General features: G+C 40.8%; 12 protein-coding genes across 13 annotated transcripts; all 12 read left to right on the top strand.

Moving 5' to 3' along the window:
• Nucleotides 1–208: 208 nt before the first annotated feature.
• On the top strand, nucleotides 209–1123 carry LSM04_004209 (SNARE associated Golgi protein; the record flags this gene model as incomplete). Its single annotated transcript, XM_067330850.1, has 1 exon — nucleotides 209–1123. One exon carries the CDS (start codon nucleotides 209–211, stop codon nucleotides 1121–1123), a length of 915 nt encoding a protein of 304 aa, XP_067191948.1.
• Nucleotides 1124–2124: 1001 nt separating this feature from the next.
• LSM04_005805 (uncharacterized protein) lies at nucleotides 2125–4656 on the top strand (the record flags this gene model as incomplete). The annotated part of the gene is made up of 1 exon (XM_067330849.1): nucleotides 2125–4656. The coding sequence occupies one exon, from the start codon at nucleotides 2125–2127 to the stop codon at nucleotides 4654–4656; it is 2532 nt and encodes an 843-aa protein (XP_067191976.1).
• A 1383-nt stretch (nucleotides 4657–6039) lies between these two features.
• Nucleotides 6040–9729, top strand: LSM04_008768 (Peptidase M1; the record flags this gene model as incomplete). Its single annotated transcript, XM_067330848.1, has 1 exon — nucleotides 6040–9729. One exon carries the CDS (start codon nucleotides 6040–6042, stop codon nucleotides 9727–9729), a length of 3690 nt encoding a protein of 1229 aa, XP_067192035.1.
• A 1346-nt stretch (nucleotides 9730–11075) lies between these two features.
• On the top strand, nucleotides 11076–13208 carry LSM04_006173 (F-box domain; the record flags this gene model as incomplete). Its single annotated transcript, XM_067330847.1, has 1 exon — nucleotides 11076–13208. One exon carries the CDS (start codon nucleotides 11076–11078, stop codon nucleotides 13206–13208), a length of 2133 nt encoding a protein of 710 aa, XP_067191986.1.
• A 1548-nt stretch (nucleotides 13209–14756) lies between these two features.
• Nucleotides 14757–15581, top strand: LSM04_009165 (uncharacterized protein; the record flags this gene model as incomplete). The annotated part of the gene is made up of 2 exons (XM_067330846.1): nucleotides 14757–14799; nucleotides 15313–15581. The coding sequence occupies 2 exons, from the start codon at nucleotides 14757–14759 to the stop codon at nucleotides 15579–15581; spliced, it is 312 nt and encodes a 103-aa protein (XP_067192042.1).
• A 175-nt stretch (nucleotides 15582–15756) lies between these two features.
• On the top strand, nucleotides 15757–16749 carry LSM04_008962 (uncharacterized protein; the record flags this gene model as incomplete). Its single annotated transcript, XM_067330845.1, has 1 exon — nucleotides 15757–16749. The coding sequence occupies one exon, from the start codon at nucleotides 15757–15759 to the stop codon at nucleotides 16747–16749; it is 993 nt and encodes a 330-aa protein (XP_067192037.1).
• A 666-nt stretch (nucleotides 16750–17415) lies between these two features.
• On the top strand, nucleotides 17416–18387 carry LSM04_009500 (uncharacterized protein; the record flags this gene model as incomplete). Of its 2 annotated transcripts, none has more annotated exons than XM_067330843.1 (1): nucleotides 17416–18387. In XM_067330843.1, one exon carries the CDS (start codon nucleotides 17416–17418, stop codon nucleotides 18385–18387), a length of 972 nt encoding a protein of 323 aa, XP_067192049.1. The 2 variants fall into 2 exon arrangements, with proteins under 2 accessions (XP_067192049.1, XP_067192050.1); XM_067330844.1 differs by having other exon boundaries at nucleotides 17743–18387.
• A 1075-nt stretch (nucleotides 18388–19462) lies between these two features.
• LSM04_005981 (uncharacterized protein) lies at nucleotides 19463–20440 on the top strand (the record flags this gene model as incomplete). Its single annotated transcript, XM_067330842.1, has 1 exon — nucleotides 19463–20440. The coding sequence occupies one exon, from the start codon at nucleotides 19463–19465 to the stop codon at nucleotides 20438–20440; it is 978 nt and encodes a 325-aa protein (XP_067191981.1).
• A 423-nt stretch (nucleotides 20441–20863) lies between these two features.
• Nucleotides 20864–21727, top strand: LSM04_003459 (uncharacterized protein; the record flags this gene model as incomplete). The annotated part of the gene is made up of 1 exon (XM_067330841.1): nucleotides 20864–21727. The coding sequence occupies one exon, from the start codon at nucleotides 20864–20866 to the stop codon at nucleotides 21725–21727; it is 864 nt and encodes a 287-aa protein (XP_067191926.1).
• Nucleotides 21728–22107: 380 nt separating this feature from the next.
• LSM04_004512 (uncharacterized protein) lies at nucleotides 22108–22785 on the top strand (the record flags this gene model as incomplete). The annotated part of the gene is made up of 1 exon (XM_067330840.1): nucleotides 22108–22785. One exon carries the CDS (start codon nucleotides 22108–22110, stop codon nucleotides 22783–22785), a length of 678 nt encoding a protein of 225 aa, XP_067191953.1.
• Nucleotides 22786–23156: 371 nt separating this feature from the next.
• Nucleotides 23157–25097, top strand: LSM04_003621 (SET domain; the record flags this gene model as incomplete). Its single annotated transcript, XM_067330838.1, has 1 exon — nucleotides 23157–25097. One exon carries the CDS (start codon nucleotides 23157–23159, stop codon nucleotides 25095–25097), a length of 1941 nt encoding a protein of 646 aa, XP_067191932.1.
• Nucleotides 25098–25365: 268 nt separating this feature from the next.
• Nucleotides 25366–25833, top strand: LSM04_002993 (Ribonuclease H2; the record flags this gene model as incomplete). Its single annotated transcript, XM_067330837.1, has 1 exon — nucleotides 25366–25833. One exon carries the CDS (start codon nucleotides 25366–25368, stop codon nucleotides 25831–25833), a length of 468 nt encoding a protein of 155 aa, XP_067191919.1.
• Between the last annotated feature and the right edge of the window lie 51 nt (nucleotides 25834–25884).

Raw genomic sequence — 25884 nt, 5'->3', positions numbered from 1 at the left:
GAAAAAGAGTGAATAGTGTATTGTTTTTTTTTTCAAGGGAAGAAATATCAGAAAACAATAAATAAAAAATCTAACAAAAGAGCATATAGTCAAAACAAGCGTATCCAAGAGAAAGGTATTACTCTGGAAACATTGTAATACACAATATTATTAATATTACAAGTTATTTCTGCCTGAATATCTATATACTTGTATATAGATATCCCATATGGAGGTATATACCCAAACAGGGAGAGAAAATAATAATACTGATACAAATAATTCATTATTTATTGCTTCTCTACTTGTCACATTAGTAACCACTGCCCATATCGCCTCCCGTGGAGGGGTTTCGAGGGATATGATAAAAATAATTCTTATCATTATTGTGCTGATGTCGCTATTGCTGTACACGACTGGTACTTTTCAACTGATGACTGATATGATGGGTATCATTCACAAGAGCGAAACGTCTCTCCGCTCTGCGGCTGGTATTGGAAAGTTTTGCAGAGACGTGCAAACACTTGCAGCAAGCCAAAGGTGCCGTGTAATTCTTCTTATTACCGTAGTATATCTTTTTCTTCAAACCCTTTGTGTTCCAGGTACAGTTGTACTTAATGCTGCAACAGGTGCGGTAATTGGTACGGCATTGGGAGTGCCGTATTGCACTTTTTTAGGCACTATTGGTGCTTCTTGCTGCTATTTACTCTCTAGCTATGTTGGAATGCGTCTGGTGGAGCGCGTGGATGCGAGATTAATGAAGGGAAAAGGTCTTTCAAAGATACGCACACAAGTCCATCGACACCGTAGTGAACTTTTCGTCTACCTTCTCTTTTTACGCCTCACCCCTATTCTTCCAAACTGGTTGGTTAATTTAGCCTCACCAGTCGTCGGTGTGCCGATTCGCATCTTTGCCCTCGCGACGTTTGTGGGAATTGTACCACAGACGTATTTAACTGTGCGGTTTGGGGCGATTGCGCGGGTTTCGGGCAGCGATGGCCGTTCTTCTATTGTTTCACTGTGGGATACTTTGCTGTTGGCGGTTATTGGTGCGGCTGTTGTGGCGGCGATGGTGTTAAAGCGGCGGTTTGCGCCCACGGCGGGGTTGGATGCCAGTGGACGGGCGACAATGTTGGCCGTGTGAGTTCAGAGAAAGAGAGGAGAAAGAAAAAAGAGAAAGGGGAAGAGAAAGAGAAGAGAGGTGGGATAAGAACAGAGAAGATATCGAGAACAGTGTCGTACAGAATAGAGAATAAAGGAGAAGTGAAAGAAGGAAGATGTTAAAAAAAAAATGGATGAGAGAAAGAGTGTGTAGGGGAAGTGATTTTAAAATTAACCACCATTTCCGAGTCCGTTTTTACTCCTCGTTTTTTCACTTGTTTTCTTTCTCTCTCTATCTAGATATATATATATATATATATAGTGAGGGATTTTTTCTTGTTTTTTTTTATTCTTACACTTCTTTTTTCCTTAATGTAGTTCATTCTTTTAAATTTTTATATACGTCTTGTTTGGTTTTCTAGTGGCGCAGAGATCAGAAGGAAACGAAAAGCAAGAAAGAAGAAAAAGAATTGCAATGTACGCATATAAAGAAAGGATTGTTATGTTAGCATGAGTGGTAGAACGGAATCATAAATCTTATGATTCTTTCAGCTTACACATTTGATTCCTTTTTTTTTTCGTTATTTTTTTTTTCCTCTTTGCAGATTCATCCTGTGGACTATTATGCTTATTATTATATATTTTTTTCGTTTCTCTCTGCTATGTGTTCCCCTGAAATAAATATTTATATGTGTATCAAAATTTTTTTCTTTTTGTTTTTATTCCCTTTTTTTCTATTGTTATTATTCCTGGTTTGTGTAACACCCTGATGCTTTCCCATAAAGTTGAAGGGTAAAAGAAGAAAAAAAGAAGAGGGGGTGGAAATATCAACTCTGTGACCTTTATATATATATATATATATTTAGATAAATAGATAGAGAGAAATACAGTTTCTGTTTGTGCACAGCCCTTTCTTTCCGTTATACAAAGGGAGGAAAAAAGGAAGAGAAAAATATAACAACAACAACAACAACAACAACAACAAGAACAACAATAAGAATAACAACAACAGTAGAAATAACATTCTTTGTATAAAAAAGAGGGATGGCAAATCCAAATATTGCTTCATCACCTTTTTCACAGTACATGCGAGACCGACATCTTTCTAAAGAAAAGAGTAGATTCGGTAGTGTTAGTGGCGGCAGCAGTAGTAGTATTACTAATTTACCCTCTATTAACAATCCCACACTTAATAACATACAAACACACACAATCACGTTAAAAGGCTCTAACAATCGTCCAGCAGCGTCGGGGATGAAAGCACCGGAATTACTGCAAGTAATTGAGAGTCAACGGCTGGAACTACAGGCCCGTACAGATAGTGTAAATGCTATTCAGCGCAATTTTGAGCGATTGAGTGAAATGTACCGCAGTGATCGAGCAGAGTTAGAGCGATTACGTGAAGAGATGGAACGACTGCGAGAACGGGATGCGGCAAGTGAGAGTGAACGCAAAGTGCTCGCTGCAATGCGGGAGGAATTGGAGTCTTTACTGAATTCACACAGAGAACTGCGGGAAACGCGGGAACGAGAACGGGAGGCATTTAATAATAGTAGTAAATATATGGAACAAAAGTTAGAAGAACAGCAGTTGTCATTTATGGAACTGCAGCGTCATTGTGATACAATGAAGTCTGAAGCGGCAGAAAGTGAAGAGAAATTACGACGCGTGAATGCTGAACTTAACGATGTAAAACGTAAAGTAGTACAATTCACATCGGAACTGAAAGGTCGTTTAGTATCATTACCCACAGAAGGTAATATACTCTCTGGTGTTACTAATACAACAGCTACCACTACTACTACTACTACTACTAATAATAATAATAATAATAATAATAATAATAACCACGGCGTTGTTGATACCAATGACGGTAGTCCATCTGATAGAAATAATGTATCTAGTTTAACGAAATCATTAAGTGATGCTTGGGACTACGTGGATGCTCTTTGTATCGCCTATAAAAGATTACAAATAGCGAAAGATCAAAAGATAAAAGCACGAGAAAAAGAAGCCTATGAAGCGTTAATATCGAATCTTATCACCAATAGTGAGATAATGCTACGAAATGGACTTTACTCGGAGGAAAAATCATCTCGAGAGAAGATGTACGCGATCTCTTGCGCTGCACTGCGGGATAATGAAATGAAACAACAACATCAAATGATGTGTGAATTACAGGCACAACTAAATAGCGCCAATAGTGAGATGAACGAGCAACACGAAAGGTATCAGACAACCGTGTTAACACTTGAACGTGAACTCGCTGAGGCGAAACGTCTCCTGCAGACGGCCCATGATGAGAGTGCCGCACTTCAACAACAACAAAAAGAATACCAGCAACAACAACAAACGGCATCTAAACAAGAAGTAGCAGAATTGCAGTTGGAGATGCAGCGTAGGGAAGCGTTAATAATGAAACAGTGGCGTGTAGATAAAAAGACACAAGAGAACAGAAATGCGGAACTGTTGGAGGCCGCACGTCATGAAAGTGATGTGGCGTTAAAGCAACAAAGAGACGCACTTACACTTGAATACGCAGAGAAGGAACATCTCCTGCATAATCGTGTAGAAAGTTTAGAGAGGGAATTACAACATCAACGAGATCAGCAGAAGGAGATGGAAGTGGAAATGCGTTCAAGCCATACGGAAATATGTAATACCCTCATGATGCGTACGGCGACTATTTTACATAATTATTTCGAATCCCTATTTCAACAGGAGAATGATATTCGTTACTCTCTTAGTCTATTAGAGGAGAAGGAACGTGATAAACTATGGTTACAACATGTTTACACTTTAAATGAAATGAGAAATACGACTTTGTCTTCATTGACTGCCTTGACACTTTCATTACGTGTACTTGAAATAGAAGAGGCAGAAGAACGTTATTCAATTATTTTAGAAGAAGGCTGTACAACACCTATAACGGAGTGTGAACGATCTATCTTTGCTCTACGACTTGCAGAAGAACGGCGTATGACAATGACAGATGCCAAATTATCACAGTGTGAACCTTTAAAAGTTCTACGACTGCAGGTCCAACAGCTGCGTAAAGACATAATGAGTATTGCCGCTTCTCTGAATAATAAAATGCAGGAGTGCTGGCAGTTATCACGAGAGGGAATGAAATATACACGACAACTGCAGTTACTACACGCCAATGCGACTGCGACTGCGACTGCCACCGCCGCCGCTCTCTCTCTGCGCGAGGCACAGGAAGAACAACGACAGCAGCAGCAACAAGTCGCATTAGCGGCGATAAAACGATTAATAGCGGCAGAAGAGGCGAGTGAAAGTACTTTCTCATGTGGACAGTGTTTTCAGTTGTGCAAACGACCCGTGACATGCGTGCCGTGCGGCCATACATTCTGTGAGTCGTGTTTGCTGCAGCACCCGAAAAACAAAAAACGGACGGCGGGGAATGTGGGCAGTTATTACTGCCCGGAGTGTGGGGCGACAACGTGTAACGCGCTATTGCGAGTGCGGGCATTGGAGTCGCTTTCCGGTAATTTTGGTTTTAGACGGAAAGAGGTGGAGGAAATCCGCCGTGCGCTTGAAAAGCTTTCTCAATAATAATAATAATAATAATAATAATAATAATAATAATAATAATAATAATAATAATAATAATAATAATAATAATAATAATAATAATAATAATAATAATAATAATAATAATAATAAAAACGGTGCAAATGTAAACTTACACTATTTTATTACATCATACATCATCATAATCATCGGCAGCACTATTACTATTATTATTATTATTATTATTATTATTATTATTATTATTATTATTATTATTATTATTATTATTATTACTATTATTGTTTCTTTTTTTGTAATCTTTTGCTTGTTATTGTTTCTCTGTTTGTGCTGCTCTTTTTTTTCTGTATTTTACTATCTTTAATTGTTTTTTCTTTGTTTTGTTTTCATTTTGCTCTAATAGTTTTTTTTGTTTTCTTATACGTCCCGTTCATCTTGATACCAAGGATATCTTTTGCCATATATATACTATCTTTTAAATCTTATTATTATTCTTTTTTTTCTATTTCTCTTTTTTTATTTCTGACTCTATGTCTCTTTTTCACTTTTTTCTCTTCTCTTTTCTTCTTTTTTCTAATGCTCTTTGCCAAGTTTTTCATTTGTCTATACCGTAGGAATTTCCACACTATAAGCGGAAAACAGCTGCACGACGGAATTACTGACCACGATTAAACTCTTTCCTTTTGGTGTTGCTGTTCTTATTTACATAAGGGTATAATCTGTACTCTCTTCTACTACTACGTGCTTTTTTTTTGTCTTTGCAAGTATCAAGGAGGGGATATAACCTCCAAAGAAATTTAAAAGGCCTTAAAGAGTGTTTCATAGCAAAAAAAAAAAAAAAACGTGAGGGAATTAGAGTAACAGCAGTCGACGCAAAAAAAAAAGAGAGAAAAAAAAGAAGCGAGGAATCGCAGAGAGCAGCAAATATATTGGTGAATAATAACAACAAGGAAAAGACCAAGCTATAGTAGTAATAAAGAGGTTGGGGGTTTTAAAAGGGAGAGCCACAGCAATTTTAAAGGTAGTATATATATATACATATATATAAACAAACTCCCAGGGTGACCTATTTTACCCCCCTTTTTTGCTTTTTGGGGATTGGGAACTTCTGCATTATTTTAGCCTCTATCAGTTTTTTTTGTTTTGTTCCTCTCTCTTTAATAAAGTAACTGCTTGCGAGCCTTTCTGTGTGAAAGTTTGTTGCTGACCATTTCTAGCTTCCTTTTATTATTATTGTTGTCATTATTATTTTTACTTGTGGTATCGCATCACTCTTGCATATTACCCTGCAAACTTGTAAAGAGAGCTATATATATATTGGCTCTTTTATAAACAGCAATAACAGAGCGGTGCGAAACCAGAACAACAACAAAAAAGAAAGTGAAATCGCCTGCTGTATTTAACGATATGGGAGAAGATCAAAAGGCCCCAAAACAGTATCAACAGGAGCAACAAGAGGGAGGAGAAGAAGAAAAAGGGAAAAAGGAAAGTAAATTCTTCCGTCTTTCATCTTATTTCCTTCCACGCCGTTATGATCTATTTTTTGCACCTAAGCCTGTGGGAGGTGTTTTTATTGGCTCATCTGTTGTGATTATTGAGGTTGCATCACAGCTTCCACAACCAACACGCTGTATTACACTGCATGCGCTTGATCTCTCAATTGAATCACGACATGTAAAAATCAAAACAGGTATTCAGCATTCTAATGCCACTTCTGGTAGTGATTTTGGAAATAATGCTACTTCAACTGTTCAGGAGGAGAAAGAGAAGGAAGAAGATGAGGAAGAAGGAGTTTTACGTTGTGTAGGAATTCACAGTTCAGTTGAAGATGAAACCATAACGCTAGAGTTTTCTTCAGAACTTCCAAATGTAAGAGGTACAACATTTGCGTTGTATTTTATTCGTTTTATTGGTGCTATTCAAGGTTCATCAAATGCAACAGGAATTTTCTATTCTTATGTACGTGATAATAACTTTCTTTCAACTCATCTGGAGCCAACAGATGCAAGACGGTTGTATCCGTGTTTTGATGAACCCTCATTTCGTGCCGTATTTCAGTTGACAGTGGAGTTTGACAGTCAATACACTATCATTGCTGGTACCCTCCCAGTTCAAGAAGAACTTATAGCTCTTGATGAAAGTATTTATGAGGCAACTTTTTTTCATTATTCCTCAGAACCAACAACACCTGACCGTTTTGGGGCATTTAGTAATAGTAATAGCCTTGGTTCTTCTACTCCTGGCCCAAGCATGAATTCACGTATGTTAAAATCGGAAGGTACTACTGTTTCAACGCGTATGGGGTCCGATATGAATGGAATGATATTTCCATCTATTTCCCACTCCTCTTTCCAGTTTCCACGATCGCAAGGTTATGAACCTCCTTCTGCTGGATCTTTTGGTATAGAACCTCATACGTGTTCTGTACGTCGTGTGACGTTTGATGTAACACCCTGTCTTGGCACCTACCAAATTGGCTTTCACACTGGAAAGTTTCACATTATTGAGAAGTGTGCGAGCCGTTGGGAGCTGCTCTGCCGTGTGATCTTCCCCGACGACGTCCACGTCAGCCAGGGTTGGTATGCCCTCGACCTCCTCACGAAGGCGGTGGACTTCTTCGACGACTACTACGAGTGTCCCCTGCCGCTCGCCAAGTTAGACCTCCTCGCGGTGCCGGCGGCCGGGACGGTTGGGGCGAGTCTCTGGGGCCTCGTCCCCCTCCACCAGTCGTTTCTCCTCGTCGGCGAGGCGACGCCGGTGGAGCGGCGGCAGCGGATTGCGCGGGCGGTGGGGCACGGCGTCTCGCTGCAGTGGCTGGGCGGCTGGGCGGCGGTGGGACGGTGGGGGGCCGCGTGGCTCGCGGAGGGCGTCGCTCGACATCTCGAGTTTGCGTTTGTGAATACACTTTTCCCGGGATGGATGGTGTGGGATGAGTTTCTCGCCCAACTCCTAGATGACGCCTTGACACTAGATGCACAGGCAGAGAAGACACATCCGGTGAATTACTGCAGTCAGAATCCACGAAGGATAAAGGACACCTTTGATTCCATCAGCTGTGGGAAGGGGGCCGGTATTATACGCATGCTAGAAGCATTATTAGGACGGGGACAGATGCAGAAGGCTACGCAGTTGCTTCTGCAAAGGTGTGGGGGAAGTGTATTTGATGAGAAAATATTTCTTAGCTGTTTACATAGTGCACAACATGGTGCAGGACATTTTACGGATGAGGTTACGGCTGCCGTGTTACAGTACGCAGAAAGATCAGGGCACCCTTTGCTCTATATTGAACAGAGAGATGGTATATGTCGGGTTACACAATACGAGACACCAGATCTACGAGAAGGTATCCTTCACACATATGCAAGATTACAACCACAACTAACTGAAAAGATAAATGTCATAGATTTAATGGCTCCTCGTAAGTTACGTTTCTTTAAATGGAATATAGACAATTTCCTGAAACGTTCTAACTACATTATACCTGTAAGTATTATGGAAGTACAACATGGTAGTACATCTTTTGCACGAACATATATTATTCGTGAATCTCAGGAATCTATTACGTGCACACCAAATCAACTAATTTTTTTTAACTACCGTGGTACAGGCGTATTACGGTGTGATTATGACACTGCTACCTGGCGCCGAATATTTGAAATATCGCCATTCCTCTCATCAGAGGATCGTATGATTATTACCATAACACTCTTTCGATTTCGAAATATTCATATTGGACAAGATAAAAACAGTAGCACAAACTACAGCAACAACGACGACAATAACAACGGTAGTAGTAATAAAATCAACAATAATAGTGGTAATGGTAATAGTGGTGAGAAAACAGGTGATATAGATCGGTGTATACTTTTACTAGAGTGGCTTCTCTTTATATCCCAAACCACGCTTATGAATTCCAGTCAATGGAAGTACATAACCCATAACCTGGAGCAAATTTCCTACATGGTACGGGACTACCACTGCTGGAGTGTTTTCTCCCATTTTGTATGTGCCTTGTACGCCCCCCTCCTCCATCGTGGTGCTGTCTCCTTTGCAGCAATAGAAAAAGCTGTATCATTTGAGTCACAGACGAATCTTTCACGTGAGACGGTGTTACACATTCTGCAGTTACTCGCCATTTGCCGTTCTCCACTCATTCACGATGAGGCTCAAGAACTTCTTGCATGGGCCCTCGCTTCTCTCAGTGTAGACACCACCACCACTGTCCTCATCACATCTTCTCGTGCCGGTGGATTTAATGTTGATAACGACACAGATGCGGCTGGTGTGAGTATTGCGATGCAGTCACTCACAGAGCGTGGGGATAGTAATACATGGTCAACACTCGCCTCACTACTACTCACACTCCTCAGACACCCATCACAAACCGTATCATGGCCAGGAAGAGAGAGGAGGAACAATAGCTTTAGTGTGGATATGGAGATGGATTCTGAGGTACTACTACGGATATCACAACTTGATAAAACACAAGAAACACGATGGATTAATATGATTGCACCTGCGGTATTTGCCCTCGACAGTAGCAACACATTATCGCTTCAGCTTACCGTATTGCAGTACTTCACAACCCTCAATGCACCAATTGCCAAGGCCATGCTACGTAATAAGCGTCTCATGACGTGTCTGTTTGAGCCAATGGGACTTAATGGATGGGGAAAACAACTATCTAATATTCGAAGTCTTCTCATCGTGTATGGTGCAACATTCTGCAGCGATGTGGTTTTACTTAGCCTCATGAAAGCCTGTGTGGTGGGAGATGTACCAGTTGAGGGAATTAACAGCCCTACCGGTGTTTTTATGAATACTACTTCTAATACTACTACTGTTACGGCTACCAGTAACAACAGGAACCAAATTAATGGTGATAATATAGAATCCGTGGTGGCATGCTCACGTTCAGTTGTTAACGCTATTGCTACAATGGAGGTGAATTGCCTTTGGATGGAATACTGCTCCGATCATTACTACAATTTCCTCTCATTGAAATTCTCATCGAATCCGTTAACCTCTCCAGGGTTGTTCCCATACTCTACAACCTCAGAGACGGACATGGATGAGAGCGTTGGGGTGAGTATATGATTATTTATTAACAACCACGTAAGCATGTACAGCGAAACACATGAACATTTGCGCTTTTTTTGTATTTTCCTCTCTTACCTTTGGTCGCATTTTTAGACATGTACACACAGACACAGAGAGAGAGCGAGAGCGAGAGAGCAAGGGAGAAATATGGATAGAAAATAAAAAGAAAGGAACACAAAAATACTTTCTTTATCTGTTTTTTGTCTTCTTCTTTGGTGTGTGTTGATGATATCTACCTCATACACTCTTTATGAAATCTCATTTTATTCATTTACTTTCTCTTTCACGGTTTTTCTTTCTTTTTTTTCTTCCTTTAATTTTGTTCTTTTTCTGTCTTCTCAGAATGTCGTTGTCAATACCTCTTTCTATCCATGGATGTTTTGCAAAGTGTATGAAGAAATAAGGTAAACAGTGAGAAAAATCAAAATAAAATGGAATCAAGGTAGTAAATAAAAAGAGGATCGAAGAAAGGGATGAAGCCGTAACACTGACAGAGTGTCCGCTTGTGTATGTCTGTTTTCTGCGCCTTTAGAAAATCAAAAGAAGTGCAAAAGTTTTCTTTGTGTATGCTCATCTGTATAGGTATGAATCCATACTGATTGGTATGTCTTTCTGGCATTCATATTCATACAAATATATCACTTTTCTATTTTTCTATATATGTATTCCGAGTGACTCTGATTTCTGTAAAAGACAACGGTAGTTGTTGTAATAGTGGTAGTAGTAGTAGCGCTAACGAGAAGAAGAGACGAGACTAAGCGAAACTCGATGGAGAATGAAGAAGTAGAAGAAGAGGGAGCGGAACTAGAGAAAAATATTGCCATCTCGTGGAAAAAAAAATTCGACCATCAGTTGCGTCTCTTTTTCAACGTCTTCTTTTTTTTTCGTTTTCTCTCTCACTTTATTGAAAAATATATTTAATTTTTTTATTGTTTTGAGGATTTGATTGATATGTTCCTTAATTTTTTTTTGTTGGCTCTCTCCTCTTTTAATTTATCAAATTAGCCGTAATTATTTTAACTAGCACCTGTACTTTTTTTTTCCACACTATGTGAATTCTATTGCTTGTTTTTTTTTCTATTTTTTGATGTCATCATAACATCTTCTCGGTTTATAATATAATATTTTATTTCTTTCCTATTCTATTTCCTGAAGTTAGCGAAGGCTTTCCCAGCCACATAGGATTCTAGTGAAATATCTACAACTCTCCACACTATTACGCTCTCATTTAAACAAGAAAAAAGAAAAAAAGAAAATAAAGAGAAATAATTGAAATACTGTAGAACAATTACAAAAACAAAAACAAAAACAAAAAAAAAAAAGGAAAGAAAGGAAAAAAAAAAATGCTTTCCACCGAAGTCGGATCTACAGTGGCAAAGATAAAAGTCGAGCATCACAGCAGTGGCAGCAGTCTCTGTTTGAGCAGCAGCAGTGAGACGAGTGATCGCTCCTTAATGGACGCCAAAACCCGCCACCTCGACAGTCCACTCCCATCCCAGCAGCTCTGCAAGACGCAGTTCCTCGGCGTTATTCTCCTCATCTCCGTGACGTGGCCGACCCTCTCGCCGTCGCTGGAGAAAATCGCCCACTCGTCCATTCCCGCCGTCGTGGGAGTTGATGATACTTCGGTGGGCGGCGAAGTGGCGGCGCAACACCCGCCGGAGTTCCGCTGCGGGGGCGGCTGCAGTGCGGCGGAGGAGGAGGCGGAGATGCGCGGGGGGCGATCGTTCGACTACGCGGAGATGTGCTCCGCCGCCGTAACCGCAGACACCCAACACCAACGCAGTGTAAGTGAAGAAGAGGAGGAAGAAGAAAAGGAAGAAAAGGAAAAGGATAATAAGAGAAGGCGAAGGAGTTTGCGGCGGAGTTGGCGTGGGGAGGAGGTGCGACAGAACAGTGTGTTCACACAACGTACATACAGTACGGCGAGCAGCAGCAGTATTGGTAGTATCAGTTTATGCTCCTCTGGCATCTCCACACCGTCTAAGCAGCCACAACTGCAACAGCAGTATTTCCCTACTTCTGCCCTTACTGTCATCAGCGGTGGTGTTAATAATGCTAAACGTGGGAATACATTTGAACGAGTACCAGATGCGGTGCTTTTTGCCATTTTTGGATTCCTCGCATTTCCAGAAGTTCTCGCGCTGCTTTCGACGAACAAAACCCTTAATCGTCTTGTGAAGAAGTACTTTGCTGTGAATAAGCATGGAGTATTCCGTATTCCCGCCTACACCGGCCGTCCATCGCCTGTACACCGCTACGAGGGAAACAATGTGAACAACACCAATGTTAATACTCCCACGAATAGCAATAGCAAGAGTAAGAATAAGGGTAAAAACAGCATTGCAGATGATTCTACAGAGTCCACTGTAGCAACAACAAAAAATATTCGTTTGTTTTTTGGCCAACAACGTCGTGACAACCACCCATCATCACTGCGGCATCTTTTAAACTTTCTCCTTCCAGACATGACCATTCCGCACATGGAGGCACACACGAATCCTCTTAACGGACGTGGGAAAGGCTGTTCATGGGTGTTTGTGACATCCCGCGAGGACGCCTCTCGACTTATGGCGTTTAACAAACTTCTCTTTCTTGATATCTGTGAGTCTGGTGAGGAGGTGTACTTGCTAGCACCGCCACATAGTAAAGACTGGCTGCAGCAGTACGCACAAGAAGTAAGCACGGAGTCATTTCGCTCCAGCCATCTTCCGCGACAACCAATGGTAGTGGAAATGCCTGACAAATCCTCTAATAAACGTAAGAAGATCATAACAGAACAGCAACCACCACAACATCCACAACATCCACAACAACAACAACAACAACAACAACAACAACAACAGCAACGTAACCAGAAACAACAACAAGAACACGATAATGAGAAGGGCAGAGAGCAGAAGCAAGAACAGAAGGAGGAGCAGACAAAGGAAGTGATGATGGGGGTAAAGGAGGAACAGAAATGCTGTGTGCCTCCAAGCGTTGAGGGTAAACTTGCTGCAATGGAAGTTTCCCTGGAGAAGAAGAACACCTCTTGTAATACGCCTTTCACTGCTCTCAAGAATGATGATGATGAGAATATTGATACGAAGAAAAAGAAGAAAAAGAATGGTGAAGAGGTTATACAAGAATTTAAAACTGCACTACAACGGCGTGGTTGTTTTTTCCTACAACCCAAGGGCTTCAAGCGGAAGTATCCACGCAACAGCTATAACAAATATGGCTATTACTACTATAATAACAATAATAATACGAACGACGGCTATGACTATGGCTACAACTATGACTGTGGCTACGATTACTGTTATAACCGTTACTCTACCTCATATCAAACTGAGCGGATGTGTGACCAGAGAAGTTTTGTCGTGACTGACGGCAATAAATACCACTACGATCCCTACTTGTTTAAACCACTCTGTATGCCAACAGAGGAGCAATTGCCACATGAAGCGGACTATGCGTCGTGGTACTATTAAGGATGGATTAAAAAAAAAAGAACTCAAGTAATATCTGTAAAAAGAAGTGTACGCGACCGATGAGTCGTTCAGGTTTTTTTACAGAAGATTCGTTTAAGCTATCCTGTACAGATGATTCAATACTTGATGCACTCACTGTATCTGAATATTATGATGGTAAGAGGATAATAACTGCAAAACTTATTATTATGTTTAATATCTATATATATTTGTGTGCTGGTTATATATAAATGTAGGAATTTTGGAAAATAAGAATAAGATCGAAAATTAATATTTCTACGTGTACAGAAACGCCAACTACTCTCAGAAGGAAAATTATCAAGCGACAAAGCGTTGCCTCAACGAGATTAAGAAAAAACAAAACTATTTTTTCTGAGGGATAATGTACGCAGGCAAAAAAAAAAAAAAACAATGCAAATAGAGAATAATGCAAGAGCAAGAAAAGATAAGATAGTTTTATTTGTTTTGCACTTGGTTAATCACAAATAACACATATATACTTGCAGAAATGTCGTGAAAACTAGAGGAAATGCATAAAAGAGAAGCAAGGCGTGGGAATAACAGCAAGGAAAATTGTGCAATACTAATGTTAAATGATGAACAATGATTTAAATGTTAAAGGGCAAACAAACAACAGAAATTTTAAGTTATTTAAATATTATTGCTCGTAACCGCTTTTTTTTCTGCTTTTCCCCTGTATGACGTACCCAATTTTTCTAAATGTTATTTATCTATTTATATATCTATGTGTTATATTTTTTTCTCTCGCTCTCTTTTTCTTCCTCTACAATTATTGTATGCGTATATGCGGATATACGCTTACTCATGTGCATATATGAGTCTTAAATAAGTTTTATCCTGCTTTGATAAAATAACAAAGATGATGAAATAAAGAAAGAAGTAAAATAAAACAGCAGTAAAAACAGAAAGAAAAATAGAGAGAGAGGGAATAGTACAGTCGTACAAATACCAGGATAACAATGAAATAAGGATTTTTATTGGGTTGTTCTTGCTTCTCTATCTTAATTTCTATAATGCAGTGTTACAATAGACACAAAACAAAACATTGCAAACAATCCTTCCATTTTTTCTCTTTTTTCCATTTTTTCCATTTTTTCCATTTCTTTTGCTTTTTTTTTTTATGTTTTGGACCGTCTCGCTTGTTACTCTAAATACATTCGTGTAATTCATCAAATGTGTATGTGTGGTATTACGCACGTAGAAGGTATACTTATGTTGGTGCTGAACGTGTAATAAAAGGGAAAAGAACCGAAAAAGAAAAGCACGCAATATTATCTGAGAGAAACCAAAAAGGAAAAAAAAGTAATTTATGCGTGTATTTATGTATAAATGTTTGCTTCGACAAAGAGTGCTGAAACCACTGAAGTATTTAAAAAAAAAGGGTTAATTAAAAAAAGGACGTTCTCCTAAGATCGAAGAGGAGAAATAAAAGGAAACTTGATTTGTATGGAAAAAGTACTGAAAGCAAATAAATAAGAGGAAAGGAAAAAAACAAAAACAAAACGAAAAAAAAAAAAAACGAAACCGATGAAACAACCATTTCCGATGCGTCATGGGCTAAAATTTCATCGTAGCGATGCTTTACTCTCGGCTTATTTTCCAATGGAGTAAAAAAAAAAAGATGCGTTTTTTCGTTTCTTTTTTCTTATTTTTATGTGCAAGCACAGGGGCAAGACCGAGGGTCACACTTGGCACTTACACATTAATAAACCTATTTTTAACAGGCCCATGCATAATGGGTGTACACTAATAAGTAGAACAAAAAAATAATATAAATGTCTACAAAAGAACTAAACAAGAATTATCTGCGCATTTCTACCTTTCTCCTTGTTTTTTTAATTTTCTCTTCTATTCTTCACTATTAAAGCAAGAAAGAAATAAAATTAAAAAAAACCACAACGAAACGAATTGCTGTTAGAATCTAAAACAAACAAACACACACACAAAAAAAATAAAAATAAAAGAAGTAAATAAAAGAAAGATCTACTCACTCCACGGCTGTGCACATCTCTCTTTATTTTTGATGCAGTCTTGCCGTAACTGTCGCCTCACAGGCGGCACGGCGGCGCTGTTGCCTGAACAGAAAAAGGTCCCGCGGTGTTTCTCACAGCGCTGCTGCTCACACTATTACTATCCGAGAGTGCACGGGAACGCGGCGGTGCGATAAGCACAGATATTACGAGTTGTCGCAGTCCAACGTTATTGCAGCAACTCGCATCGTTTGTGGCCCTGCGGGAAGTGGCGGAGGAGGAGCAATTGGATTGGGACGCACCACTCGTGTTGGGGGCGGCAAAAGCGATACACTCTATTTGTCCATCCAGAGAAGAAGGAAAGAGAAGAAAACGAAAATGAAGAAGAATTGGTGAGAGGGTCTGATGAATGTACAGCAGACTCTGTGACAGGATCATCACGTCGACGGCCACATCGCCGTCAACACCGACGAAAGGAGTCCGCCATGTAGCAGGGATGTGATAATGATAATCATATTGATAATGATGATAATGAAGATGTTATTTGCAATGATCAGATGTATAAGGATGATGGTATGCGAAGTCAAAAGACAATCAGCGGAAGCAGTAACGGTGCGAGTTGTGGAGAGAGCAGTGCGAGATCACTGGAATGTGTAGAAACTCCACGTGGAAGTCTTATTAATATTGATACTATTTCGAATGAGTCTCCAGTCGCATATTTTACACCGCGTGTATGGTCACAGCTGCATGTGATGGAAATAGCACTCAGCACCAATGAAAATAACTTTATACACATCACACAACGATTTGTACAGTATGAGGCGATGTATCCCATTGTCTACCGCTGTGATCTCCGTCAGCTCATCGCCCCGCATGAGGGGGAATTACTCACAGCACCGACAACAGGACTGCAGACATCACGTTTCTGGTCTTGCCGGTTATGCGGAAAGGCACACGATGTTGTGCGTGAGACATGTGTACGGTGTAGACGTCACAGTAGTGGTCCGTTTACAAAACTCTTTTTTGGTCAAATAATAAAAGAAAAAACGGATTGTGCAAGGAGTGTGTTGCGACTTTTGTATGCCACACATCCGGGGATTACTATACACAGCATTGAGGCACATCAGAATGAAAATGGACGTGGTCTTGGCTGTGCATCTGTGTACGTCTCTACTGATGCACTTTCTGAATTAATATCTAAATTAAACGGAAATGTTTTCTTTGACACAAATCATACTTCTCCCTCTTCTTTACGTGGGCATCAGCGCGATGATGGGATGGATGGATTTTATGTTTACTATGTCTATTCGTCCCAGCAGCCGTGGCTTGAGGCACTCATTGCGGCAAGAACTTCGCAACGCCATCGCATTAACACAATGCCGTGGGGTGGACTTGTGGTGGAGGACTCAAAGGGAAATAGACACAATACGGGAGAATCAACAATAACAACAACAAAAAAGACCACAAGGAAGAAAAGTGGGGGGAAAATATTAAAAACGACTATTATTGCGTCCCGTTCAAGTCCGACGGATCTGCAAATTTCAGAGTAATATTAATAATTGATGCGACTAGTGTTGGAGGTAGTAGTAGTATTAGTAGTACTAGTACTAGTGCTATTTGTAGAACTGGTTGGTTTATTTAGCATCTTTTATTGAAGAAACGGAGAAATGGGGGAAAAAAAGAAAGAGTTTGTATTTCTGCTCTTTTTTTTTTCTTTTTTTCAGAGATTGGGATGTCTTTTGCACATATCCAAGAGAAAATGTGTATATTGGTATCCATCGTAATGTTTCTAAGAGTTTGTACACATGTATAAACTCATGGGCCTTTTTTTTTGTTGTGCGTGTGTGTTTCAATAACAGCAAAAAGAAAATTATTGGGATTTTTTTAAATTCATTTACCAAGAAGAGTTTCTCTATAATAGAGAGGCAATTTCCCTTTTGTTTTGCTCTCAGGGGCACAACCTAAACACAGAAAGATCTCCGGGTAACAAGCTATCTTTCTATGAATCAATTTGAGTATTGTTGTACGAAGTTGTATGATGTATGTATATTACTCTTTTTTTCCTTTTCTTTTTCTTTTTCTTTTTCTTCTGATACTTTTATTTTCTGTTATATATATATATATATATGTATATACAAGGTTTCTTCTCCTTCACATATACCTGTGTGCGCTGATAGGTATAGGTATAATCCACTACGGAGTAGTTGGAAGTGCAAATGACAGACGACCGCAATGAGCTTGTTGAGAGTGTGGTACGCATGCAGCTTTCAAGCCCAAATTTTGCGGAGTACTGTGTAGCGCACGTCACTGATCCCAAACACCGATTTCTTTTTGTAGATGACAACAATAACACAGATCGCCGTCTGTACGTTCGTTTATTGCAGGAACAGCAGGTGAACAAGAAGAGCCATACCACACCCGTGCAGACGGCAGGGCTTTTATCGACTGATCACAATAATAAGAATGAGAATAACAAGACGGCAATGTTGTGGTCATCACTGATTGATTATTTCACATCTCCTAGTGGAGTGTATGGGCCACACATGCCGCACATGTTCCGCAGCGAGCGGGATCTCACTACGTATATTGAAATGCTGCAGCACGTGGAACACAGTCATGAGGCCAGAGAACAGGCGGTGCAGTACATGTTGCAGCGAATGCCCATGACCGAAACGTTTCTCTATTCACTGTGGTATCTCTGCGATGCCCAAGTACACGCCGCCCATAAATCGAAACAAACCCGCAGTGGTAATGGTAATAGTAATAGTAATAATAGTATTGGTAGTGTTAGTGATAGTGCTGCTGGGCGTTCTGTGCATGCCGCTCACACCCATTCTGCCCCCATGGCCGTCAGTGAAACATCTGATACTCCTCCTATCCAAACAACAAAAACAAAAAGAACAACAACAATGAAGGAAACGACTGACGATGACGCTCCCCTGCAGTCCGCAGCGACGTTGTTGTTTATCGCGAATGCACTTCTGCTCGAACACGAGACGCTGGAGCGGCCGGGGCGATATCGTGCGGTGTTCAACGCGTACATTCCGCGAATGGTCGAACTTCTCGCCCGCACCGCACCGCCCAAATCGCAGGTCGCGCTTTACGTGCAGAAGACCGTCAGTGTGTGGGCAATGGAAGGTACGTTTACCGGTGATGCCCTGCAGCGTATGCAACACGCAGTGGGATAATAATAGCACCCATATATAAATAGAAATATATATATAGAAATATACATTTCCTCTTTTTCTTTCTCTGTGTGCTATATCGGTATCTTGGTGGATGCTTCAGCTCATTGCTGGGGTGCCGTATTTTTTTCTCTCGCACTGGAGTATAGACAGCAAAAGAAAGAAGCAAATGGAGAGGACAAATAAAGAAGGGAGGGGGGAACGGCGGGAAAAAAAATATAAACGTGAAAAATACGAAGGAAAGAGAATAGAAACTAAAAATAAAGAAAAGAAAAGCGAAAAAAAAAAGAGAGCTGTAAAAGAACACGAGGACAAACAAAAGAAAAAAAAATGGCATGCTTGCTCATATATATATACTTGGAGAGCTGGGAGAGAGTAAAAAATAAATAAAGAGAGAAAAAAGATGGAAAATTGCTTCTCTTTTATATTTCATGTATGGATGATAAACTTGCCCTCGCGATTGTTTTTTTTTTCAATGTTTTTTTTTTCTTCTTTATACCTCTTACCTTTTTTTTATTTGTCTTTTGCGTTACAGTGGGTGTGGAAGTACTTCCATATAATTCCTCTGTTTCCTTTGCTTTCATAATATCTTGGCATATATTTTTTTGGCTTGTTTGGTTCTAATACATCCCTTTTTCATTGTTTTTTTTTATATGAATTCCCTCTAAAAAGAAATAGTGAGGGTAAAGTTTCTGTGTGTGAAAAGAGAAAGGAAAATTCCTTTGGTTAAAAATAAACTGAGAATAAAAGCAAAACAAAACAAGGCATATAGTTAAAAGACGAATAATTAAGGAAATAAAAAAAAAAAAAACAGAATAAAACAAACTAAGGGGACGAAAAGCTTTTTTAATAAAAAAAGTATAAATTGACAATAAACAGTGGGTAATCGACATTAATCACGCAACGTCAACACCGACATCCGTGCTTATTTGTAGCATCTCACTATTGCTCTCGTTACTGCTGGTCACGTTTGCCGGGCAGTGTATTTGAATCGCATCGTTCCTTCACGTCAAGAATTCCGTTAACTCTTTCTGTTGATACAACTGCCAAAGTTTTACCTGAGAGAAATACTACAACCATGTCAGGAACTGGAGACTACTACTTTGACTCTTACAGTCACTATGGTATTCATATGGAAATGCTGAAAGATTACCATCGTACCACTTCGTACCGTGATGCTATGTGGCGTAATGCGTATCTTTTCAAAGATAAGGTTGTACTTGATGTTGGTTGTGGTACGGGCATTCTCTCTATGTTTGCCGCAAAAGCTGGGGCCCGAAAGGTTATTGGGATTGACTGCAGCAGTGTAGCTGTTCAAGCACGGCAAATTGTGAAGGACAATGGCTTTGAAGATACCATCACTATCATTCAAGGTAAAGTGGAAGATTTGCAGCTTGATGAAAAGGTGGATATCATTATTAGCGAATGGATGGGTTACTTCTTGCTGTATGAATCAATGCTTAACACTGTTCTCTATGCTCGCGATAAATGGGGCACGCCGGATGTGAAGTTATTCCCCGACTGTGCCAATATGTACGTCTGTGGCATCAGTGATGAACAGTACAAAAAGGAACGCTTTGATGTTTGGGATAATGTTCAAGGCTTTGACTTCTCCTACTTTAAGCGTCTCAGTTACATTGAGCCTCTAATTGACACGGTGAGCCGCGAGCAAATCGCCACTAACACCGCCCCGCTCTTCTCCTTCGACATCAACACCGTTAAAGAGGCGGATCTCGCGTTTACGAGTGAATTCACACTCGTGGCGGCCCGCGCGGACTGCGTGGATGCACTCTGCGTGCACTTCGACGCGCCCTTCACCACCGGCCACGAGGCTGTGGTGCTCAGCACGACGCCCCTCACCGCCCCCACGCACTGGCGGCAGACGGTGTTGTACTTGCACAACCCCCTCCGCATGCGGCGCGGCGAGCAGGCGAAGTTCCGCATGTGTTGTCGGCCGAATGCCTGCAACCCGCGCGATCTCGACATTGCACTCCACGTGGAGTTCGACGGTGAAGTGCAGTCCAGCCACTACGACCAGGACTTTCGCCTGCGATGAGCAGGGAATATCTCTGCTTGTATATATATATATATATATATATATGTGAGGATTTTCGAAACGAGAGAGGAAGGGAAGGGAACAAAAAAAGAAAAATGGAGGAGCGGAAGGAAAGTTACATTGGAACTAATTATAAGACATTTTGAAGAAGAGTCAAGAGAAAAAAAGAGAGAGACGATAAAATGAAAATGAGTGAAGGATTGTTGGTTGTAGTGGTAATCATAGTAATGGGGGAATGTATATGGTATACTCTCTGCAAAATTTTTATACTCTTCATCTTGAGCCATCTCTTTTCTTTTCCTTCTTTTTTTATTTAGGTTTAGTATAATAGGGTATAAATTTTTTTCTTTTTTTTTCTTTTCCTACACCTGTTTTTTGCGTTTTTGCTTTTTTTTCCCTTTGCTGTATGATTACGTCTGACGTATGAAACAGCAAAACATTCAGTTGAACGGTACCATCTCAAAGATGGCGAATGGCAATAGCACTGTCAACAATTTGACTACGCAGCAGTCTGGTAGTTTATCCCATTGTTATAGGACAACACGCGAAAGGCCATTTCCAGTTTCTTCTCCCACTCCCAAGGCAGTCGTAACACAGCAACAAAAACAAAAAGAACGATGTAAAAAAGTGTTATCTGCTCTGTACAGTAGTAATGGCTGTGTTGCTGTAGCGGCAACGGCAGTTTTAAAATTGGCAGCGTCAGAAGAAGTACAAGGGGGTGGTGCTCCTGCGCTGCCGAAGTTCCGCGAGGACCCCAATGACCCACTGAACATTCGTCACCTCATGGATAGGAATAGTAATACTACTACTACCACTACTACTACTACTACTACTACTAGTAGTAGTAGTAGTAATTATGGTAATAATAATAATAATAATAATAATAATAATAATAATAATAATAATAATAATAATAATAATAATAATAATAAAGGCAGTAGTACTAGTAGTAGTAAAGTGAATGATAATAGCGCGAACAGCATGAATCACAACTCTGGCAATGATCTGCACCCTGAACCGGCGAAAGCCCCACGTCAGTTACCTTCAGCCCGGAACGTAAAGCCGGTGACGCAATTACAGAATGCCGCACGCTCGGCTTTAAGGATGCGACCACCAACGTTACGCTCAGTCTCTTGCAGAGATAATGGCACTGCAAAGGATACAACTCAACAGCGGTTGGAGAAGACCATTTTGCAGCGTAAAGAGCAACGAAGACGTGAATTGTATGCATGGAATGAAGAGCTACGGCTCCAACATGAGAATAATGCTTCAGCAGATGCTGTATAAATGTCTGCGTTTTTTTTGTTTTTTTGCACCGTTATGACTTTTTTTTCTTTTTTTTTCTGCTAGAGCAGATACTCATTACGGTATCCTGTAATGATTTCTTTCTGCTTTCTTTTTATTGAGAATAAGATTCTCTAGATGTATTATTGACTCCTTCTCCTTTCGTCCCCAAGATGCCGCTTACCGAGAAATTTTCTGAGCTTATGAACATTATAATTCTCTACACGTATATCTTCTTTTTTCTTCTTCCCACTGCGTTCTCTCACCCCATACGATTTGTAATGTCAAATATGTCAATGTATACTTGAAATTTCTGTGTTCACAGATGGTGGTGTGTGTGTGATAGAATTAAAATACAAAAGTGTAAATTAGTTCTGGCCAGAATGAGTGCCTCTCCACCACCTACTACGTCTAATAGCTACTTTGACATGCTTGTCAACAGCGATCCACGTGTCGCTTTCGATACCTTACACTTTGGTGTACTCTGCGCTGTTGCAGAAATGGAGCACGATACACGTCCACAACAACTGCAGTCTGTGAGAAAGGCGGTTATCACAGGCAATGGCCCGAATACCCGCTTTATCATTCCCACCCATCAATTCACACTGGAGACTAGACTGCCGCAGTCGCAGGACGTTAGCGCTATGGAGGCGTACCTCGACGCAGCATCCTCGCATGATGCGCTGCAACGCGTATTAGGGCCGGCGGTGCTGCACACTGTTCAGAAATTCCGTCCACAGATCACGCAAATGCAGCGGGGCCGGCGGAGACGACAACGGCATTCCCCACAGCAGCAAGAACAACAACTAAAGCAGCAACACACGGAGATAGGTGTGAAGGCAACTGATGCTACTGCTGTGGGAACAGGTAGCGAAGCAGCCGCAGAGATCCATATTGAGAAGGAATATGGGGATGATGATGATGAGTACGATGGTGATGAGGATAGTGATGATACCGATGCTGGCACTGAGGATGAGGATGATAGTGATAGTGATGATGGTAGTGATGCTGGTACTGAAGATTATGAAGAGAACGACAATAATGATGATGATGATGATTAAGTAATTGAAAGTATTAAAAATTTATACAGAGAGCATTATCTGCAGCAGTAACTCTTTGCCGGAAGAGCATAAAGCAAGGATGAAGAATATATTGTTTGTTTTTTCTTTTTCATATTTATTTCATTCTAGTCATGTGTGAGTTTACGTGCCTCTTGATGTGTACAGAACATCTCAAACATCTCACATTGTAAGAGTTTTTTCATTTCTTCTTTGACGTAACTCTTATTCCTTTTTTTATTTCCTACTATATTCTTGATATATATATATATATATATATATATATATATATATATATATATATATATATATATATGTATGTGTATCTATGTATGTATTTGTTTACCTCTACTATTTTTTAGTTACCATACCAAATGGAGGAGCTTCGTGTGCGAGGTAATGCTCTTTTTTCCAACGATCCACGGTCTGCAGCTGCGATTTACCAGGAAGCCCTTCAAGTTTACACGACGTTGGATGATAAGAACAGGGCAAGTGCACTTGAGGAGTATACAAAGTGTGCCGGTAATGCTTTGACATGCCTCTTTAAACTTCAAGAGTATGAGGCATGTGTCGCATTAGCATATCAAGTACTAAACGTGAACCCATTGATCGCTAAGGCCTATGCCTTTATTGGACGTTGTGCACTTTTAAACCCAACCATCACCTTACCGTGTCAGGCAGGTCCATTGCAGTACTTATGCCGTGCTGTGCATCTCTTGCCTACGCTGGGTGAGGCCACACTTCCGTTCATGGAAGAAGCCGTTGTTGCATTATTGCGTTATCGTAATGAGGCGCAGTGTGCGAGTGAATCGGAGGAAGTGTGTTTGGAAGTGCGTGCGGGCGACTGCGGGAAGTGTGTGGTGGCCGCCACCCGTTTGCCGGCGATGTTGGCGGTGAGCAGCACACTTGAACCATTCTCTGTTTGTACATATGAAGATGCGGTGGGGCGGGGCGTCTGTGCCCATTGTGGGATTGTCATTGCAGTTACATACCCCACGGAGAGCACAAATACGAATATGAATATAAATACCAAGGATAATAACGGTTATCATAGTAGTCATAACTGTGATGAGAGTACGACTACGGTGTGCGGGGGATGCGGGTTGGTGACGTACTGTTCGCCAGACTGTGCCGCGGCGCATCGACAACAACACGAATGCCACGAGTGCGCCCCCCTGCGAAAATTGCGGGCTGTCATACAAACACAAACACAAACATTCACCCGCGAAGACTTCGCGGCCGCAGCGCACACAATCACTACAGTCGCTGCCACTCGCAGCCGTAGACCCGGACATGAGGCGGTGCGCCAACAACTGCAGTCACACTCCGCCGTCATCTCGCAGCGACTCACACCACTTGTTGCACTCACGCACGATCTCTTTGGTATTAATGCTGCCAACAGCAACAACAGCGAAGAGGCGGCGTTTATCACACACGTCCTTGGTGTTGTGCGGTGCAATGCACTCGAAGTGTGTGATGAGACTGGCCTCGCCGTCGGACAGGCACTGTTTGCTGACAGCATTACATCCTACTTCAACCACTCGTGTACTCCAAACTGCGCTATTGAGGCAGGCGCTATTGTGACAACGCGACCGATTGCCCCAGAAGAGGAGCTTACTATAGCGTATTTACCGCAGCTCTACTGGCCTGCACGGCTACGACGTGAAGAACTTGCCGATAGGTACTTCTTTAACTGTCTATGCTCCCGTTGCAGTAGTAGTGATAGTAGAAGCAGAAACAATAATCACAACAATAATAATAATAATAATAATAATAATAATAATAATAATAATAATAATAATAATAATAATAATAATAATAATAATAATAATAATAATAATAAGTATGATGCATTTGATGCAGCGCTGGAAGCAAAACTTGGACCAGGTTTTGAGGAGAAGGAACGGCAGCATCTCGCTGCAGTGCAGCTTCTCTGCAGCCGTATTCGTGATAAAGAAGTGGGCGAGGTGGATATGAGTGACAGAGACGCGTTGCTACGACTTATGCAAGATTGCCGTCAACACCTATTCCCATTTCACTACCTCTTCCAGGAACTTCGAAATACACTGACATTTGTGTACGCCGTTCTCGGCGATACTTCAGCCTGCCTACGTAGCTGCCTTGAGGAATTGCTGCTCTGGGAAGCAATTGTACCAGGTGCCCACCCAGTAAAGCGGTTAAAGATACAAAATGCACTGCGTTGCTTAGAGGAAGAAAAAGAAAAAGAAAACAGCAAAAGTAGAAGCAGTAGTGAACCATATCTTCTACAACCACTTCTTTTAAAATTCGCATCGCTCTACGACGTCAGCTGCTGATATGATTCTGATCAGGCAATATAAGGAAAAAAAATGAGAGAAGTATCCAGCACTCCTGCGTGTAATTTTTAATTATACATACGGGTATATATATATATTATGTTCTACTATTTTTTTTCCTTTCTTTGTTTTTGTCTCTTTGAACTTGAAATCCTTTTTATTTGGATTGTCTTTTTAGTATTACTTTTATTATCCTATTATTTTCTTTTTTTTACCTGTTTATTTATATCGATATCTTATTGCTATTTGCCTGCGACAGGGTTGTAGAATGGTGGAACACCACCACCACCAGCAGCAGCAGCAACAGCAACATGCTTCGGTAGTGCACTCTTTACCAATTAAAACGAATTTTCGTGGTACAACTGATGTGGATACAAACTTTACAAAATACATGACACATGGTGAAAATGGGGAATTGCGTAATACCTTTCGTGGTCGAACACTGATTGGACGCGAGGTGCTGTTGCCGCCTTCCCACATTTTCACCTGCGCAGAGTTTTCCGAAAATCAACAGAAGACCGTGTTTGATGCTGCCGGGCAATCCGCTTCCACAGCTTTAGCACTTGCACAGATAGAGGCATCCGCAGAAGATGTGTATATCACTGCCACCACTGATCGCTACTATCTCTGGGATCATGATAAGCAACCAGAGCGGTCAAACGCAATACGACAGTGGATTGAACTTTCAAATGCTGTGCATCTTCCCACAGCAGAGAATACATTTGGGAAGACATAAGGTGATAGGTATACGTATCAGTTCTGTTTTTACTTCGAACAGTGGAAATAC

The sequence above is a fragment of the Trypanosoma melophagium genome (assembly GCF_022059095.1).
Source record: "Trypanosoma melophagium isolate St. Kilda chromosome Unknown ctg21segment0, whole genome shotgun sequence".
Classification (NCBI taxonomy): Eukaryota; Euglenozoa; class Kinetoplastea; order Trypanosomatida; family Trypanosomatidae; genus Trypanosoma; species Trypanosoma melophagium.
The sequence above is the reverse complement of the archived record's forward strand: the minus strand, read 5'-3'. Positions and strand labels throughout refer to the sequence as shown.